Genomic DNA, 18443 nt, shown 5'->3' with positions numbered 1-18443 from the left:
CAACAGAGAATCGGTACTTCTGTTCTCTTGTAGGCGATTTCCTTTTTACGATCACGATGGGGGAGGCCCAGGCTGGATCAGATGGCTCTCTGTGTTCAATAAACCAGGCTTCCAGTTGTTCTTTAATCATCTCATCGACTAAGGCTTGTTGGCCATAAGGAATTCTGTATGGTCGTTGAGCGACAGGTGTTGCTCCTCGCCGGCCGGTGTGGCTGAGCGGTTCTAGGCGCTTCAGTCTGGAACCACGCGTCCGCTACGGTCACAAGTTCGAATCCTGCCTCGGGCATGGATGTGTGTGATGTCCTTAGGTTAGTTAGGTTTAAGTAGTTCTAAATTCTAGGAGACTGATGACCTCAGATGTTATTTCCCATAGTGCTCAGAGCCATTTGAACCATTTCTGCTGCTCTTCCGGTATTTATTCTATGTTGAACTAATGGAGTTGCTGGAAGATTATCCCGCTCACGGAAGAGATCAGAGTATCTAAGTAGCACTGATAAAATTATTTCCCGATCCTCCGGCGATAAATGGTTTAATTTAGTAACCAGCTCTTGTTCGACTGATCCACGTGCTTCGACAGTTGCCTCTCCTGTATTGACATTCAGTGGACCATAAGTTGCTACTTGTGTATCTTTCTCCTTGGTAGGGATTTCTATCACGTCTTGTGGATCTAGGTTCGATACTGTTGCCACAGGAGTTCCGCATGGTAATTCCGCTTCTGCATTACTCATGTTAGCAATGTTCACTGGAACTCGCAGTTTCCTATTTGGTTTGTCCTCAATATCACTGACAGTTCTTGCTACATAACAATGCTTCTGGTCTAGCAAACCATTTACTGATGGCTCTGTTAACAACAAATTACTTCCTCAGAACTTCGTTATCTTCATGTCGATATACAGTGTTTTTCCTGTTCCCTGGGGGATGCGCTCACTTTCAGTCAAATGTATGTCGACTCGGAACGGTATACTTGTGCCGCTACTTGGTTTGCGCATTACCTCAGCGTCACTAACATTCTTTTGAGTCTGTCTCTTGTAGCCATAATCATTATGACCGAATCGGATTCTCTCTTTGCTACATCAATCTGAGCGTGGTTAGCTGACAGGAAATCCAACCCTAGTATACCTTCGTAGTGTTTCTCTCTACTTCTTATCACTTGCATTCTGGCCTCATATTCATCTTGGTCTATCACGAAGTTAATCACAACTTCTCCATAATTGTGCACCTGGTTGCCATTTAACCCTTTAATGGTACAACTCCACTGCCTGCAGCTTCTCTCTTTAACTACATGGCACCACATTAGAGAAATTTGAACCCCTGTATCAACTAGAAAACAGACATTCTGTCCACGGTAAATTGCGTTAACAAGCAGGCCTTCAGAACTGTCATTCGTGGAGCTCGCAGTAACTATCGCTTCTTGGGGGGCGGAAGTAGTGGAGGCCCTCCCGTCCCCTCTGTCGTTTAATGTACTCCTTGCATTCCTTCCTCTACAGTTCCGCGCTATGTGGCCTTCCCTTCCACAAACGAAACACCGAATCTTCTTCCTACGAGTATTGGCCGCCTGTTGCCCGTTCCCACCATAACTGGTTCCTCAATAAGCTTCGAACACACGCCGATCTGGTTTGCGGTCCATTTGAGGTCTCCGTAGCTCTTCCACAAATCGAACTGCTGTCTGTATGGCTTCTTCAAATGTCTCACAACGTGCCAATCTGACTTCACCCTGCAACCCATTCAAAAACATATCTAATGCCCTTTGTCCTGGTTCAAACAATTTTTCCTCATTGTACGAATCGTTCTCGCTGAGCTCATACATATTAGCATTCACTTTTCTAATGCGATCAGCAAAATGCTCAATAGATTCTCCGTCCAATATACGCATGTTGTGCAGTTGTTCCCTGTAAAATCTTGCTGTCTTCTTCCCTTTGTACCATTGCACCAGTGTCTGCTTAAAAACGTCATAGGTAGCTGCTCGAGTGCACATGGTATCACACGTAACAAAATCGAGTGCATCATCTTGAATTCGCAATTTCGTCACGGTTACTTTATCTAAATCACTCCAGGATCCTAAACTTGCTGCGTTTTCCAGTTTACTAAAAAATACGTGAATATCATCATCAGACTTCCCATGGAAGACCGGAACTGTGGGGATCAAAGAAGAATTTTTAACTACTGCTGACTCTGTTGTGCTTTCATCAGCTACATTCCGAAGGCTACTATTCACGTGTCCCACATCCATTCTACTTTCTGAATCTGTTTTCAATCGCTGAATTTCTTCTCGTAACTGTGCCATAACAGTCTGCAAATCTTGTGCCTCTGCCATACTGAATAACCCGGTCACTCTATTTATTTAAAAATTTGCCATCATTGCTGTTCGCATGCACGCCAAGCAAAACCAGTATCTGCTGCAGTCCTGCCTTCAGTGCTGGGTCTCGTTCCATTGCATTGTCTGCAGAGATGTGCTCCGACAGAGGATGGTATCTGCCTTGTGCTGCTTCCACGTACGGATATGAAACACAAACTTCGCGAACAATGCCAATCACCGCTATACCCTCTTGGAAGACTGTAGGTTTTCTTCTCTCCCCAGGAAAGTATTTCCAGAGGATCCCACTTCTGACACCATTTTATAAGGTATTTGACTGGTCAGGATGATGGCGGGTGGGCGTGAGGGTCTTAGGGTGAGCCGGTGATCAGCATTTGAACACGGTCGAATAATTTACTTTAAATTTTATTAAAAAATCGTTACATACATACTCAGAAGCGGTCAGTGTCCTCACAGCCTACTCACCCGAATGCGATGCGGAAGCCCGGTGTCTGACAACGCAGCAGGGTGTCTGATGACAACAGCTGCCCGGCTGACAGAAAGACCCACTTTTATTCTGCGTTGCTAGCTGACTCGCACGGGCAGCGACCCGGCAATGCAGAATCAGCTGTGACGGAAACATGTGTACCACGCTGGATGGTGGACGATTGCTTGCCTACTTCACCCGTTCCCTTACAATTCACATATTGATGAATGGTGTCCCTTTATCAAAAGTGAGGATGTTTTCATCTTCCTTTCGAACATGATGTTTTTTGGGAAAATCTCATTTTATAAGGGAAGCTGTTTCTTGTTCGTGTAAATAAAATAATGTTGCAAATGGTAAATTTTACCATAATTTTAATTTCACATAAAGTTATTTTAATGCACTAATTTGAGTACTAAAAAAATATAGCTAAAGATGAAGTGAATTAAGCTTCGATTTTCATTACTTGATAATTATGAACTGGATGATTAGTGGCCAATGTTAAATAGCTTTAATTTTACAATTGTTAATGTTTCATTTTGCATTGCTTTCATTCTAACTATGACAACACTCATTTCCAGAATTACTTTATTCTCCCCTTCCTGAGACACTTCAAGAACGAGTGTTTGGAGCAACACAGTCAGCTGTTGATAGCGACTCAAAAGAGCAAGCAGTAAAAGCATATTTATCATCAGTATTACCTGCTACTGACACAAAGCGGATAAATGGAGAACTGAAAAAGGCAAGTTTCCACTTTATTTCGACTGTGTAGAGGTAGCATAATCATTAGTCTCTTACTTACTGGCTGCAATGAATGTCTTGAGAAGAAATTGACAGCCTCTTTTGAAATTTTAGAAATTAATTTTTGAGTCAAAAGCCTTAAATCTTTCTATAGTATGATAAGACACGATTGCATTGTTCAAGAATAGCAGATTTGCAACTCACTGGGACATTTTCTTGTACTTCAGAGCTCTTCACAGTCATTAGTTGCTATCTGTCTGACACTTTTTCTTCATATAAAGTGTGAAGGTAAAACATTTTTAGAGTTTTCTCATTTGACACAGACTTTCCTGTAAACTTCTCTAGATGTGACTTCATAATGAGATTCAATAATGTTGTCATCTTCAAAAAGAAAAACTTAACTATGTAATCAACATTAATATTACTCACATCTTTCACCACATTTGTCATTTTAACCCAAACTTATATCTAATTAATTTTCTTTTCTTTAAACTTTAGAAGTAAAACGGAAGCCACCAGGGCATGACATATATCATTTAATTTTATTTACTATGAATAATATCCCAACACTCTAGGCAAGTTCAACGTATTATCTTGTTTCAGCTCTGTTTTTATTATTGATTGTTCTCATGTTTAATATCATTTTAATGTAGAACTATTCTTAAAAGTAATCAAGTTATCAATTGATTGCCTTGCCCAGTTTTATGTGGTGGTAATCAAACTCTTTTCCAATAAATTTTTGATTTATATCATTTTAAGCCTATAATACTTTCAGAGTTTGCTCTTCCCATTTCTCTGTTCAATCCAGAGGCTACATATAAACATCCTATTGTTTTTGCATTGCATGTTCAGCCTACGAAGGTTGTACTGACCTCTTACTTGCTTCTGATACCCCACAAGCAACACAGTTAAGAAGGGAGTGGATGTACTCCATTCCTGGTTGCACTAAGCACCCTTAAAATTATATACTGACCTGACTGTAACGTTTAAGCAATGATCACTCCGAAGTATAAATACCCCTTTATAAAACTATCTATTATCATTCTGTAAAATAATAATAGTAATAATTATTATTATTATTATTACCCCAATTATCCGAAAGTTCCTAAATGCAATATAACATATACCGTACAGTTAAAACGAAGTAACGCTTGATCAAGGTCTGCGTCACTTTCCATTTTTGACCAGACATAACGTCTGAGAAAAGAAATAATAATAATAATAATAATAAAATAATAATAGGGCTAACCCCCCTTTTAGTGTGATTACTTGGTTCAGGACAGAACTAAAGAAGCCTCGGACAAGTGCCGTCATGGTCGGGGACGACGCTTGAACCCTATGCCCACCCACAATGGTAACGACACTGCTAGTCAACTGGAAAATGATTTAAATCCAAATAGAGGTGTTTTGCAGGATATGCTTCCTGCAACCACCCTAGAAGGAAAACAAAGACAGAGGATGAGATGGTCAGATGAAGTTAATCGACATCTCATGTTCTGTTATTACCAAGCAACAAACCTAGGAACCAACACAACTGGATACAGATCACAAGTATAAACAACATTTATTACCAGATACCCAGAATTAAAATTTTTAACAGAACAACGACTAGCTGATCAGATCCGTGTAATAATAAAAAATAACAGGATACCCCAGTCAGAATTAGAAAACATCAAACAACAAGTACAACAAACACTGGAACAAAATAATGTGCAATCAGAAGAAGAAGAAAATACAGTAATGGACTCAAACATCCCAGAGCAAACAAACAAAGACCAACACGCGTCAATTAAACAATCAGAGGAAAACGAAATCTTAAGACAGCCACCAGAACAAGCACAAATAGAACACGAAGAGACACACGTGTTAGATATAAAAGAGAAATTTCAGCTGACATATATAGAATACAAAGACACAAATACAGACATTAGACCATTCTTGCATAGACCGCCAAATAACCCACAAGTCGAAACAACAATAAAAACTATCAACACAATCATACACAACAAAATAAATGAAAACACAACTATGGAAGAGTTACAACTACTGGTTTATATAGGAGCACTCACTACACTAAATATACACACTAGGCAGAGATCAGAACAAACCAACACACCGAAGAAACCCACAAAACCAGCATGGCAACACAGGCTACAGATCAGAATAGAGAAACTGAGAAAAGACATCAGACAGCTAACACAGTTTATAAGAAATGAAATGTCAGAAAAAAAAAAACGAAAAAGGTTAGGTAAAATCTCACAACAAGAAGCGATAGAGCAATTAGATGAAAAGAAGCAGAAATAACAAGCATTGGCCAAACGACTTAGAAGATCAGAAAAAGTGAAAATAAAAGGAAACAAAACCAAACATTCAACACAAACCAAAAGAAATTATACCAGACAATAGATAACACACATATTAAAATAGACAATCCAGCAAGCATAACAGACATGGAACACTTCTGGAGCAACATATGGTCAAACCCGGTACAACATAACAGGCATGCACAGTGGATACAAGCAGAAACAGACACATACAAGATGATACCGCGGATGCCTGAAGTGATAATTTTGCAACATGAAGTCACCCAAGCAATTAATTCTACTCACAATTGGAAAGCCTCTGGAAAAGATAAAATACCAATTTTCTGGCTAAATAAGTTCACCTCAACACATTCACATCTAACTAAATTATTTAACATATCTAAAAACAAAGATGATGTGACTTACCAAACGAAAGCGCTGGCACGTCGATAGACGCACAAACATACACACAAAATTCTAGCTTTCGCAACCAACGGTTGCCTCGTCAGGAAAGAGGGAAGGAGAGGGAAAGACGAAAGGATTTGGGTTTTAAGGGAGAGGGTAAGGAGTCATTCCAATCCCGGGAGCGGAAAGACTTACCTTAGGGGGAAAAAAGGACGGGTATACACTCGCGCGCACACACACACATACATATCCATCCACACATATACAGACACAAGCAGACATATACAGAGGCAAAGAGTTTGGGCAGAGATGTCAGTCGAGGCGGAAGTGCAGAGGCAAAGATGTTGTTGAATGACAGGTGAGATATGAGTGGCAGCAACTTGAAATTAGCGGAGATTGAGGCCTGGTGGATAACCGGAAGAGAGGATATATTGAAGAGCAAGTTCCCATCTCCGGAGTTCGGATAGGTTGGTGTTAATGGGAAGTATCCAGATAACCCGGACGGTGTAACACTGTGCCAAGATGTGCTGGCCGTGCACCAAGGCATGTTTAGCCACAGGGTGATCCTCATTACCAACAAACACAGTCTGCCTGTGTCCATTCATGCGAATGGACAGTTTGTTGCTGGTCATTCCCACATAGAATGCGTCACAGTGTAGGCAGGTCAGTTGGTAGAGCACGTGGGTGCTTTCACACGTGGCTCTGCCTTTGATCGTGTACACCTTCCGGGTTACAGGACTGGAATAGGTGGTGGTGGTGGGAGGGTGCATGGGACAGGTTTTACACCGGGGGCGGTTACAGGGGTAGGAGCCAGAGGGTAGGGAAGGTGATTTGTGGATTTCATAGGGATGAACTAAGAGGTTACGAAGGTTAGGTGGACGGCGGAAAGACACTCTAGGTGGAGTGGGGAGGATTTAATGAAGGATGGATCTCATTTCAGGGCAGGATTTGAGGAAGTCGTATCCCTGCTTGAGAGCCACATTCAGAATTTGATCCAGTCCCGGAAAGTATCCTGTCACAAGTGGGGCACTTTTGTGGTTCTTCTGTGGGAGGTTCTGGGTTTGAGAGGATGAGGAAGTGGCTCTGGTTATTTGCTTTTGTACCAGGTCAAGAGGGTAGTTACGGGATGCGAAAGCTGTTGTCAGATTGTTGGTGTAATGGTTCAGGGATTCCGGACTGGAGCAGATTCGTTTGCCATGAAGACCTAGGCTGTAGGGAAGGGACCGTTTGATGTGGAATGGGTGGCAGCTGTCATAATGGAAGTACTGTTGCTTGTTGGTGGGTTTGATGTGGACGGACGTGTGAAGCTGGCCATTGGACAGGTGGAGGTCAACATCAAGGAAAGTGGCATGGGATTTGGAGTAGGACCAGGTGAATCTGATGGAACCAAAGGAGTTGAGGTTGGAGAGGAAATTCTGGAGTTCTTCTTCACTGTGAGTCCAGATCATGAAGATGTCATCAATAAATCTGTACCAAACTTTGGGTTGGCAGGCCTGGGTAACCAAGAAGGCTTCCTCTAAGCGACCCATGAATAGGTTAGCGTACGAAGGGGCCATCCTGGTACCCATGGCTGTTCCCTTTAATTGTTGGTATGTCTGGTCTTCAAAAGTGAAGAAGTTGTGGGTCAGGATGAAGCTGGCTAAGGTAATGAGGAAAGAGGTTTTAGGTAGGGTGGCAGGTGATCGGCGTGAAAGGAAGTGCTCCATCGCAGCGTGGCCCTGGACGTGTGGGATATTTGTGTATAAGGAAGTGGCATCAATGGTTACAAGAATGGTTTCCGGGGGTAACGGATTGGGTAAGGATTCCAGGCGTTCGAGAAAGTGGTTGGTGTCGTTGATGAAGGATGGGAGACTGCATGTAATGGGTTGAAGGTGTTGATCTATGTAGGCACGTTCTGTGGGGGCTTGGTAACCAGCTACAATGGGGCGGCCGGGATGATTGGGTTTGTGAATTTTAGGAAGAAGGTAGAAGGTAGGGGTGCGGGGTATCGGTGGGGTCAGGAGGTTGATGGAGTCAGGTGAAAGGTTTTGTAGGGGGCCTAAGGTTCTGAGGATTCCTTGAAGCTCCGCCTGGACATCAGGAATGGGATTACCTTGGCAAACTTTGTATGTGGTGTTGTCTGTAAGCTGACGCCGTCCCCCAGCCACATACTGCTGACAATCAAGTACCACGGTCATGGAACCCTTGTCCGCCGGAAGAATGATGGTGGACCGGTCAGCCTTCAGATGACGGATAGCCTGGGCTTCAGCAGTGGTGATGTTGGGAGTAGGATTAATGTTTTTTAAGAAGGATTTAGAGGCAAGGCTGGAAGTCAGAAATTCCTAGAAGGTTTGGAGAGGGTGATTTTGAGGAAGAGGAGGTGGGTCCCGCTGTGACGGAGGATGGAACTGTTCCAGGCAGGGTTCAATTTTGATAGTGTCTTTGGGAGTTGGATCATTGGGATTAGGATCATTTTTGTTCGTGGCAAAGTGATACTTCCAGCAGAGAGTACGAGTGTAGGACAAAATTATAAATGAAGAACAAAAAGGCTGTTGCAAAGGGGCACGAGGATGTAAAGAGCAACTGATAATAGATGCAGAGGTGACATATCAAGCTAAAACTAAACAAAGGTCGCTACACTACACATACATTGATTACCAAAAAGCTTTTGATAGTGTACCCAACTCATGGTTACTACAAATATTGGAAATCTACTTTGTATATCGTAAATTGATACAGTTCCTAAACATAGTAATGAAAAACTGGAAAACCACACTTAACATCCAAACAAATTCAGATAATATCACATCACAGCCAATACAGATTAAGCATGGAATATACCAAGGAGACTCATTAAGTCCTTTCTGGTTCTGCCTTGCTCTGAACCCATTATCCAACATGCTAAATAATACAAATTATGGATACAATATTACTGGTACATACCCACACAAAATCACACATTTGCTATACATGGATGGTCTAAAACTACTGGCAGCAACAACTCAACCAATTACTAAAGATAACAGAAATATTCAGCAATGATATAAATATGGCTTTTGGAACAGACAAATGTAAGAAAAATAGCATAGTCAAGGGAAAACACACTAAACAAGAAGATTACATATTGGATAACCACAGCGACTGCATAGAAGCGATGGAAAAAACAGATGCCTATAAATATCTAGGATACAGACAAAAAATAGGAATAGATAATACAAATATTAAAGAAGAACTAAAAGAAAAATATAGACAAAGACTAACAAAAATACTGAAAACAGAATTGACAGCAAGAAACAAGACAAAAGCTATAAATACTTATGCTATACCAATATTGACCTACTCATTTGGAGTAGTGAAATGGAGTAACACAGACCTAGAAGCACTCAATACACTTACACGATCACAATGCCACAAATATAGAATACATCAGATACATTCAGCAGCAGAAAGATTCACATTAAGCAGAAAGGAAGGATGAAGGGGATTTATCGACATAAAAAACCTACATTATGGACAGGTAGACAATTTAAGAAAATTCTTTCTAGAACGAGCAGAAACTAGTAAAATACACAAAGCAGTCACTCATATAAGTACATCGGCTACAGCACTGCAATTTCATAACCACTTCTACAACCCTCTAGATCACATAACATCAACAGATACGAAGAAAGTAAATTGGAAAAAGAAAACACTACATGGCAAGTACCCGTTTCATCTAACACAGCCACACATCGATCAAGACGCATCCAACACATGGCTAAGAAAAGGCAATATATACAGTGAGACAGAAGGATTCGTGATTGCAACACAGGATCAAACAATAAACACCAGATATTACAGCAAGCATATTATTAAAGATCCGAATACCACAACAGATAAATGCAGACTTTGCAAACAACAAATAGAAACAGTAGATCACAGCACAAGCAGATGTACAATACTAGCAAATACAGAATACCCCAGAAGACATGACAATGTAGCAAAAATAATACATCAACAGTTTGCCTTACAACATAAACTTATAAAGCAACACGTTCCAACATACAAGTATGCATCACAAAATGTACTTGAGAATGATGAATACAAATTATACTGGAACAGAACCATTATAACAGATAAAACAACACCACATAACAAACCTGACATCATACTCGCCAATAAAAAGAAGAAATTAACACAACTAATCAAAATATCCACACCCAATACAACAAATATACAAAAGAAAACAGGAGAAAAAATTGAAAAATACACCCAACTGGCTGAGGAAGTCGAGGACATGTGGCATCAGGATAAAGTTGACATTATACCAATTATACTATCAACTACAGGAGTCATACCACACAATATCCACCAGTACATCAATGCAATACAGCTACATCCAAACTTATTTATACAACTACAGAAATCCGTGATTATTGATACATGTTCAGTGACCCGAAAGTTCCTAAATGCAATATAACATATACCGTACAGTTAAAAGGAAGTCACGCTTGATCAAGGTCTGCGTCACTTTCCATTTTTGACCACACATAACGTCTGAGAAAAGAAAGAAATAATAATAAACCAGCAAGTTTACTGTAGTACTCTTTTTCACTGTGCTCTATGTAGAGACTTAGAGCTAAACACAACAGCACCTTCTATTTTGCCAATTTGCGTTCTTTGCTTTCCTGTTGTTAACTGAAGGCGTTACTGATCAATTGCAGCTAGTAACCTTTCATTGCTTCTTGTGAGATATATGTTATTCAATACTCTTATGATCAATAGTATTTCACAAAGCTCAGACCACTGTGTCTTTATGTAGTACACCCTTTCAGCTGAACCACAATACTCAGGTGTATCTGTTTACTTGGCTATTCTGTAGTAAGTCTATGTGGACCACAGTGGTTTCCTGTATGCTGGCTGTTAGAACACAAGTATTCTCCATTCCTGTAAATTATCTCCCTTTCCTCCTCTCCATCAAATGTGGCGTTGCTAATAACCAGCATGAACTTGCACTATTCTTGTTGCTATTTAGTTGTCATTATTTTAGATAGACTTCTGAACTCATTGTTATACTATAATTGTGGTAACAATGTCTGATGCTGCACTCTGTATCCACGTATGTGATTCTGTTACGGTTGTGGTTGGCTCTGTAATTGTACTCGTATTTGGGCAACTCGGCTCTGTCATGTGTGTTAATCGTTGCCATCACTCCATCACTTTCTTCCTATAGTAATTTTGCTGCCCATAATACTTAATCTGGACATGGCATACTTCATTCACACTACTTACTAACATAAAGCTTATCTATTTGTATTTTGTAGTACAGTATCTAGTGTGTAGTGTGATTTCCCTGTTACAATCTACCAGCCACATATAATTTCTTGAATATTCTCCTTTATTTATTTATAAAAGCCCTTAGCTAGTTTTGCCACAGTTCTTCATCAGGAAGATGACAGTAATAATGTGTGCCCTCAGCATGAAATAACACATCCAACACCTGGGTTTGAGAAATAAATAGACCTTAAGAAATACGTGGAATGGATATCCCCTTCAGGTTTATACTTTGGAAAATGTTTAGCTACAGTAATACTGTTTCCTATATTTAGTTCTCCAATAAGTTCTACTGAAGGAGTGAAAGTGTGAGATTGAAAGTCGGTCGCTGTGGCCGGGGCTCTAGACGCTTCAGCCCAGAACCGTGCTGCTGCTACGGTCACAAGTTTGAACCCTGCCTCAGGCATGGATGTGTGTGTGATGTCCTTAGGTTAGTTAGGTTTAAGTAGTTCTAAGTTTAGGGGACTGATGGCCTCAGATGTTAAGTCCCATAGTGCTTAGAGCCATTTGAACCATTTTTTGAGATCAAAATAAATTTCTTCCATAGTTCAGACTATTGAAATCCTAACGGTTAACTGCCAGAGCATTTGCAACAAAGTACCGACGTTTGGAATGCTCCTCAAGAGCAGTGAAGCTCACATAGTACTAGGTGGAGAAAGTTGGTTGAAACCTGAAATTGATAGCAGTGAGATTTTTGGGGAAGATTTCAGTGTATATCAAAAATATAGGCAAATGAGAAATGGAGGTGGTGTATTTGACACAGTAGACAAGAAACTCATACCTACAGAGATGAAATTGGAGCTGCATGAGAGATTGTTTGGGCAAGACTTAGTATCAGGGGATGGGCATAAAATAATGAGATCCTTCTGTCAGCCACTAGAGTCGTCTCCTGATGTAACCAAAAACTTTGGGGAAAACTTCGGTTTGCATGTACGTAAGTTGTTTAATCATTCTGTAATCGTTTGTGGAGATTTCAGTCATCCAACAATTAATTGGGAAAATTACAGTTTTGTTAGTGGTGAGCATGATAAGACATCCTGTGAAACTTTACTAAATGCGTTCTCTGAGAACTGCCTAGAACATATAGTTAGGAATCCCACTCATGATGGAGATGTATTGGATCTAATGGCAACAAATAGATCTGACCTCTGAAGATCTCCACATCAAAACTGGTATCAGTGACCATGACACAATTGTGGCAACAATGATTACCAAAGTATAAAGGACTACTAAAGCAATAAGAAAAGTATATGTGTTCAGTAAACTAGATAAAAAAATCAGTAATGTCATATCTCAATGAAGAACTTGAAACTTTCAGCACATTTCCTCTTAGTTCATCTTTGTTTTTACTGTTTTCCCCCGCAGTTTGGAGAATTCCTCTTAAGTCCTTTCTAAATTTTGTGTAGACTTAAATGTACTGGGTGATAAATTGACCAGCTTATAAACCTTCTATTCTATTAACTCACTAACTCGTTCATCCAAAGTTGCCAAATTCAAATCTGTAAAAGCAGTCCCCTTTGTTTCTTTGACATTCTATAAAATATTTACCCTTTGTTTTGTATCTAAGACTTGTTCTTGTATTTAATTTTCTTTGTGTTCAGCAAAATCCTGAATTTGTGTTACGTCATCGTTTTTTTCATATCCCACTATTGTAATACATCCATATGTAACTCCTTGGTTAAAGAGCCTATTGTGTTTTGCAGCACAGAAATTTCATTCCTTATGTCACTTTGAGTTTGCAGGCTAGAAGTTGGTTCTGCTTTTAGGTTACAAGTTAGTTCTCTTCTTAGACTGGTACAAGAACTATTGACCTTAACATTGAATTCATTTTTTAATTCAGCATTTGCTTACGTATCAGCCAGTGTACACCATAAACAAGATTAAATTGTATATAAGTTTTAGTTAGCTGCAGCCATTATGTAACTTAAGCATGTTATAAATTTAACAAAAGAAACTTCAATGAATAAAATCACTTTCCATCAGACTGCAACACCCAACACTACCATGGTCGTGAATAAAACAAACAGCGTGGTTCTAACACAGCTCACCAAAGTGTAAAGGCAGCACACGTCGTGTTGAATTGTTGGTGAGAGGCTGATTTGGCAGATGATGCTAACAGCACTGCTGTAGGTAGGTTGTCTGTTGGCTGCAGCCAATGCTGGAATTTATAGAAATAAGGGATACCAACAGTTATAATTTTATAAAATATACTAATTACGTTACCAGTTCCGACACTACATTATTGTCATCTTTAGGTCCCTATATAAATTGAATGGCGATATCCAGCCACGGTTTCATGTATAATCATGTGATGTGCACTCCAGTCATATAACAACTACTTTGACAGTTGTTAGATTGCTAGATTGCACAAATCGTGTAAATAGAAATCCATGAGACAAGTGAATATACATGATACCTGTCCTAATGCACCAGTGATTGGATATCACCATTCAGTTTGCATAGGGGCCTGAAGATGACATTAATACAGTGTCATAACTGGTCACGTAAGTTATATATTTTTATAAAAAATATTTGCTGGTATTCCTTATTTCTGCAAGTTTATGACCAGCCACAATCCCATGCCATTTCAGTGATAGATCATCTAAGACACTGGAATTAATTGATATCTCTGACCAACATCTGGTGCACTGACACATTGCTGATGAGATAGTAACAGTTTACTGATGCTGTGTCAGTCCAGATTTATAACTTGCTTCTTTTATATAAATGCTGAAACTTCCAGGCAGAGTGAAACTGTGTACCAGACCGAGACTCGAACTCGAGATCTTTGCCTTTCACAGTCAAGTGCTCTACCATCTGACCTAAGCAAGCAAGACTCACGACCCATCCTCACAGCTTTAATTCTGCCAGTACTTCATCTCCTTCCTTCCAGATTTCCCGAGTAGAACTAGCACTCCTGGAAGAAAGGCTATTGTGGAGACATGGCTTGCCTGCGAATAGCGAAGGTCCCAAGTTTGAGTCTCGGCATGGCACACTGTTTTAATCTGCCATTAAGTTTCACATCGGCACACACTGTGCTGCAGACTGAAAATTTCATTTGAGAATATAAATGCTGTCGAGAAACTTGATCATCCTTTTTCTCCACTAATATGTTCTTCCTTCCTCAACTTTTAAGAGAGCAGAGAGGGCAGTACAAGTATTAGTTTGTGTTCTGCATCTCAATAACAGTTGTTGATCCCATTTTCAAGAACAACCCGTTTGTTCATCCTCAGTTGTTCTGCCAAAAATACTTCATTTCTTCCCAACTATTACATAATTTAGCCATCTTTAAACATTCTCAAGTCTGTCACTTAAGATTTGATTGTGTTCTGCTCCTAACTGCCACTACGAGAGATACTTCATTGCTTACAACCACTTTTTGATTTTTTGGTACTGTTACATAATTATGATTTTCTGCACTCTTATTTTCTTTCTTCTTCTCCCTGCCTCTTTTCTAGTTAGCAGATTTGATGTTCTTCAGCACAGTTACCACAAATGAAACAATGCGTCCAACCTCCCTATTTTATGCACACACAAATTAATTTTTGCACAGTTACCATATTCACATTTATTACCCACTCAACAAAATTTCTATATGCAGATGACAATAATCATTTGTTGAAATTTCTAAGTGCAGCTGACGATAACCATTCATTGGTAACAGATATAAGTATATCATCTTACCACTTTTATGAAATGATACTTTACATTTCAAATTCATTTAGCAATACATAAAAATGTTCCTATTCATGATCACAGATTTGTTTCTGCGACATTATGCACATTCTTCTGTGTACACTGATAATAACGATCCTAAATGATAAGATAATGCAAATTGTGTATTTAGTTTATGTTTTCTCATTGCAAATGAATTTTTATTAGAAAACTTTATCATATAGTTGGCTGAAATATGTAATTGAAAAAGATCGTGACGTGATCACTGTGTTGCCCCCAAGCCCCAGAGTGCCTATTTCCTGAAGAAACAAATTTGCTGTCCTAAAGGAACACCTTTCTGGACATTGATTCCAAAATTAATGTTGAGAAAGCAAAATTTGCCTGTAAGCTTATTTCTTCTTGATTTGAAATATTATTTTTTGAAACTCTTGACATGTTGAATGGTCAACAACGAAAGATTACAGGATAAGCCTACTGCACAACAATGTGCAATTTCTAATTGCAAGGAGGAAGGCATTGCATAACACTGTATGGGTGTTACAAAAAACAGTTTTACTGAAATTGTTTCAGAAATATGATCTTTGTTTATATTGTTCCTATTGTCAGTTTTTAATTGTTGTTATTTTAATATTTGGAGAATGGCATCATTGCCTTTATTGGTTTCATAATACATAATGAAGAACAAAGTATGAATGTTTTGTGATTAAAGGAATAAACATTTGGTATTGCCATTCATATTTTGTATTGAATATGGTTACATAATAGAATTATTTATTGAGAAAACCAAACTTTTCTGTTGTTTCAGAGGCTGCTGTTAGCAAAACATAGGTTGAAAGGTCATAAGAGATCACAGCGACAGAAGAAATCTCAGCTGACCCTTAGTGAAAAGAGGGAACTTGGCTTGCACAAGTTGAATAAAAGTGGCTTGAAATATAGTGACTTTTGTCCATTACATTCCTTATGGAAACAATATTTCAGTTCCTATATAGATATAAGTTTTTTAAGAGAGTCTGGGTAAGGAGTCTACATTTTTTCATCAGAAAGTTTCTCTTGAATCTGTAAATAACCTTTAGTTGACTTGTCATAAATAGAAATTTCTGTCAAATTTCCTGTTTTTCAGATGTGGCAATGTTTTAGGTCAAATGAATATGTTAGTGTAAGTGTTGTAAATTCAAGTTTAATATAATTTTGAAACAGAGAAGCCGGCCGGAGTTGCCGTGCGGTTCTAGGTGCTACAGTTGGGAACTGCATGACTGCTACGGTCGCCAGTTCGAATCTTGCTTCGGGCATGGATGTGTGTGATATCCTTAGGTTAAATATATCTAAAGATGATGTGACTTACCAAATGAAAGTGCTGGCAGGTCAATAGACACACAAACATACACACAAAATTCAAGCTTTCGCAACAAACGGTTGCTTCGTCAGGAAAGAGGGAAGGAGAGGGAAAGACGAAAGGATGTGGGTCCCAAGGGAGAGGGCAAGGAGTCATTCCAATCCCGGGAGCGGAAAGACTTACCTTAGGGGGAAAAAAGCACAGGTATACACTCGCGCACACACACACACACACACATCCATCCGCATATACACACACAAGCAGACATTTGTAAAGGCAAAGAGTTTGGGCAGAGATGTCAGTCGAGGCGGAAGTACAGAGGCAAAGATGATGTTGAAAGACAGGTGAGGTATGAGCGGCGGCAAATTGAAATTAGAAATTAGCGGAGATTGAGGCCTGGCAGATAGCGAGAAGAGAGGATATGCTGAAGGGCAAGTTCCCATCTCCGGAGTTCTGACAGGTTGGTGTTAGTGGGAAGTATCCAGATAACCCGGACGGTGTAACACTGTGCCAAGATGTGCTGGCCGTGCACCAAGGCATGTTTAGCCACAGGGTGATCCTCATTACCAACAAACACTGTCTGCTTGTGTCCATTCATGCTAATGGACAGTTTGTTGCTGGTCATTCCCACATAGAAGGCTTCACAGTGTAGGCAGGTCAGTTGGTAAATGACGTGGGTGCTTTCACACGTGGCTCTGCCTTTGATCGTGTACACCTTCCGGGTTACATGAGTGGAGTAGGTGGTGGTGGGAGGGTGCATGGGACAGGTTTTACACCAGGGGCGGTTACAAGGGTAGGAGCCAGAGGGTAGGGAAGGTGGTTTGGGGATTTCATAGGGATGAACTAAGAGGTTATACGAAGGTTAGGTGGACGGCGGAAAGACACTCTAGGTGGAGTGGGGAGGATTTAATGAAGGATGGATCTCATTTCAGGGCAGGATTTGAGGAAGTCGTATCCCTGCTGGAGAGCCACATTCAGAATCTGATCCAGTCCCGGAAAGTATCCTGTCACAAGTGGGGCACTTTTGGGGTTCTTCTGTGGAAGCTTCCGGGCTTGAGGAGATGAGGAAGTGGCTCTGGTTATTTGCTTCTGTACCAGGTCGGGAGGGTAGTTACGGGATGCGAAAGCTGTTTTCAGGTTGTTGGTGTAATGGTTCAAGGATTCCGGACTGGAGCAGATTCGTTTGCCATGAAGACCTAGGCTGTAGGGAAGGGACCATTTGATGTGGAATGGGTGGCAGCTGTCATAATGGAGGTACTGTTGCTTGTTGGTGGGTTTGACGTGGACGGACGTATGAAGCTGGCCATTGGACAGGTGGAGGTCAACATCAAGGAAAGTGGCATGGGATTTGGAGTAGGACCAGGTGAATCTGATGGAACCAAAGGAGTTGAGGTTGGAGAGGAAATTCTGGAGTTCTTCTTCACTGTGAGTCCAGATCATGAAGATGTCATCAATAAATCTGTACCAAACTTTGGGTTGGCAGACCTGGGTAACCAAGAAGGCTTCCTCTAAGCGACCCATGAATAGGTTGGCGTGCGAGGGGGCCATCCTGGTACCCATGGCTGTTCCCTTTAATTGTTGGTATGTCTGGCCTTCGAAAGTGAAGAAGTTGTGGGTCAGGATGAAGCTGGCTAAGGTAATGAGGAAAGAGGTTTTAGGTAGGGTGACAGGTGATCGGCGTGAAAGGAAGTGCTCCATCGCAGCGAGGCCCTGGACATGGGGAATATTTGTGTATAAGGAAGTGGCATCAATGGTTACAAGGATGGTTTCCGGGGGTAACAGACTGGGTAGGGATTCCAGGCGTTCGAGAAAGTGGTTGGTGTCTTTGATGAAGGATGGGAGACTGCATGTGATGGGTTGAAGGTGTTGATCTACGTACGCAGAGATGTGTTCTGTGGGGGCTTGGTAACCAGCTAC

General features: G+C 40.4%; 1 protein-coding gene across 2 annotated transcripts in view; it reads left to right on the top strand.

Annotated features, from left to right (window-relative positions):
- The window catches only part of LOC126101153 (ribonuclease P protein subunit p29), a 108902-nt gene that overhangs the window by 7991 nt on the left and 82468 nt on the right, over positions 1–18443 (top strand). For both annotated transcript variants that reach the window (XM_049911847.1, XM_049911846.1), the window contains exons 2-3: positions 3359–3519; positions 15999–16207. In XM_049911847.1, the coding sequence (XP_049767804.1) occupies positions 3359–3519; positions 15999–16207 (370 nt within the window). The remainder of the gene's footprint in view (positions 1–3358; positions 3520–15998; positions 16208–18443) is intronic.

This window comes from Schistocerca cancellata, chromosome 9 (assembly GCF_023864275.1).
Source record: "Schistocerca cancellata isolate TAMUIC-IGC-003103 chromosome 9, iqSchCanc2.1, whole genome shotgun sequence".
In the NCBI taxonomy this organism is placed as follows: domain Eukaryota; kingdom Metazoa; phylum Arthropoda; class Insecta; order Orthoptera; family Acrididae; genus Schistocerca; species Schistocerca cancellata.
This window is presented reverse-complemented; position numbering and strand designations above follow the sequence as displayed.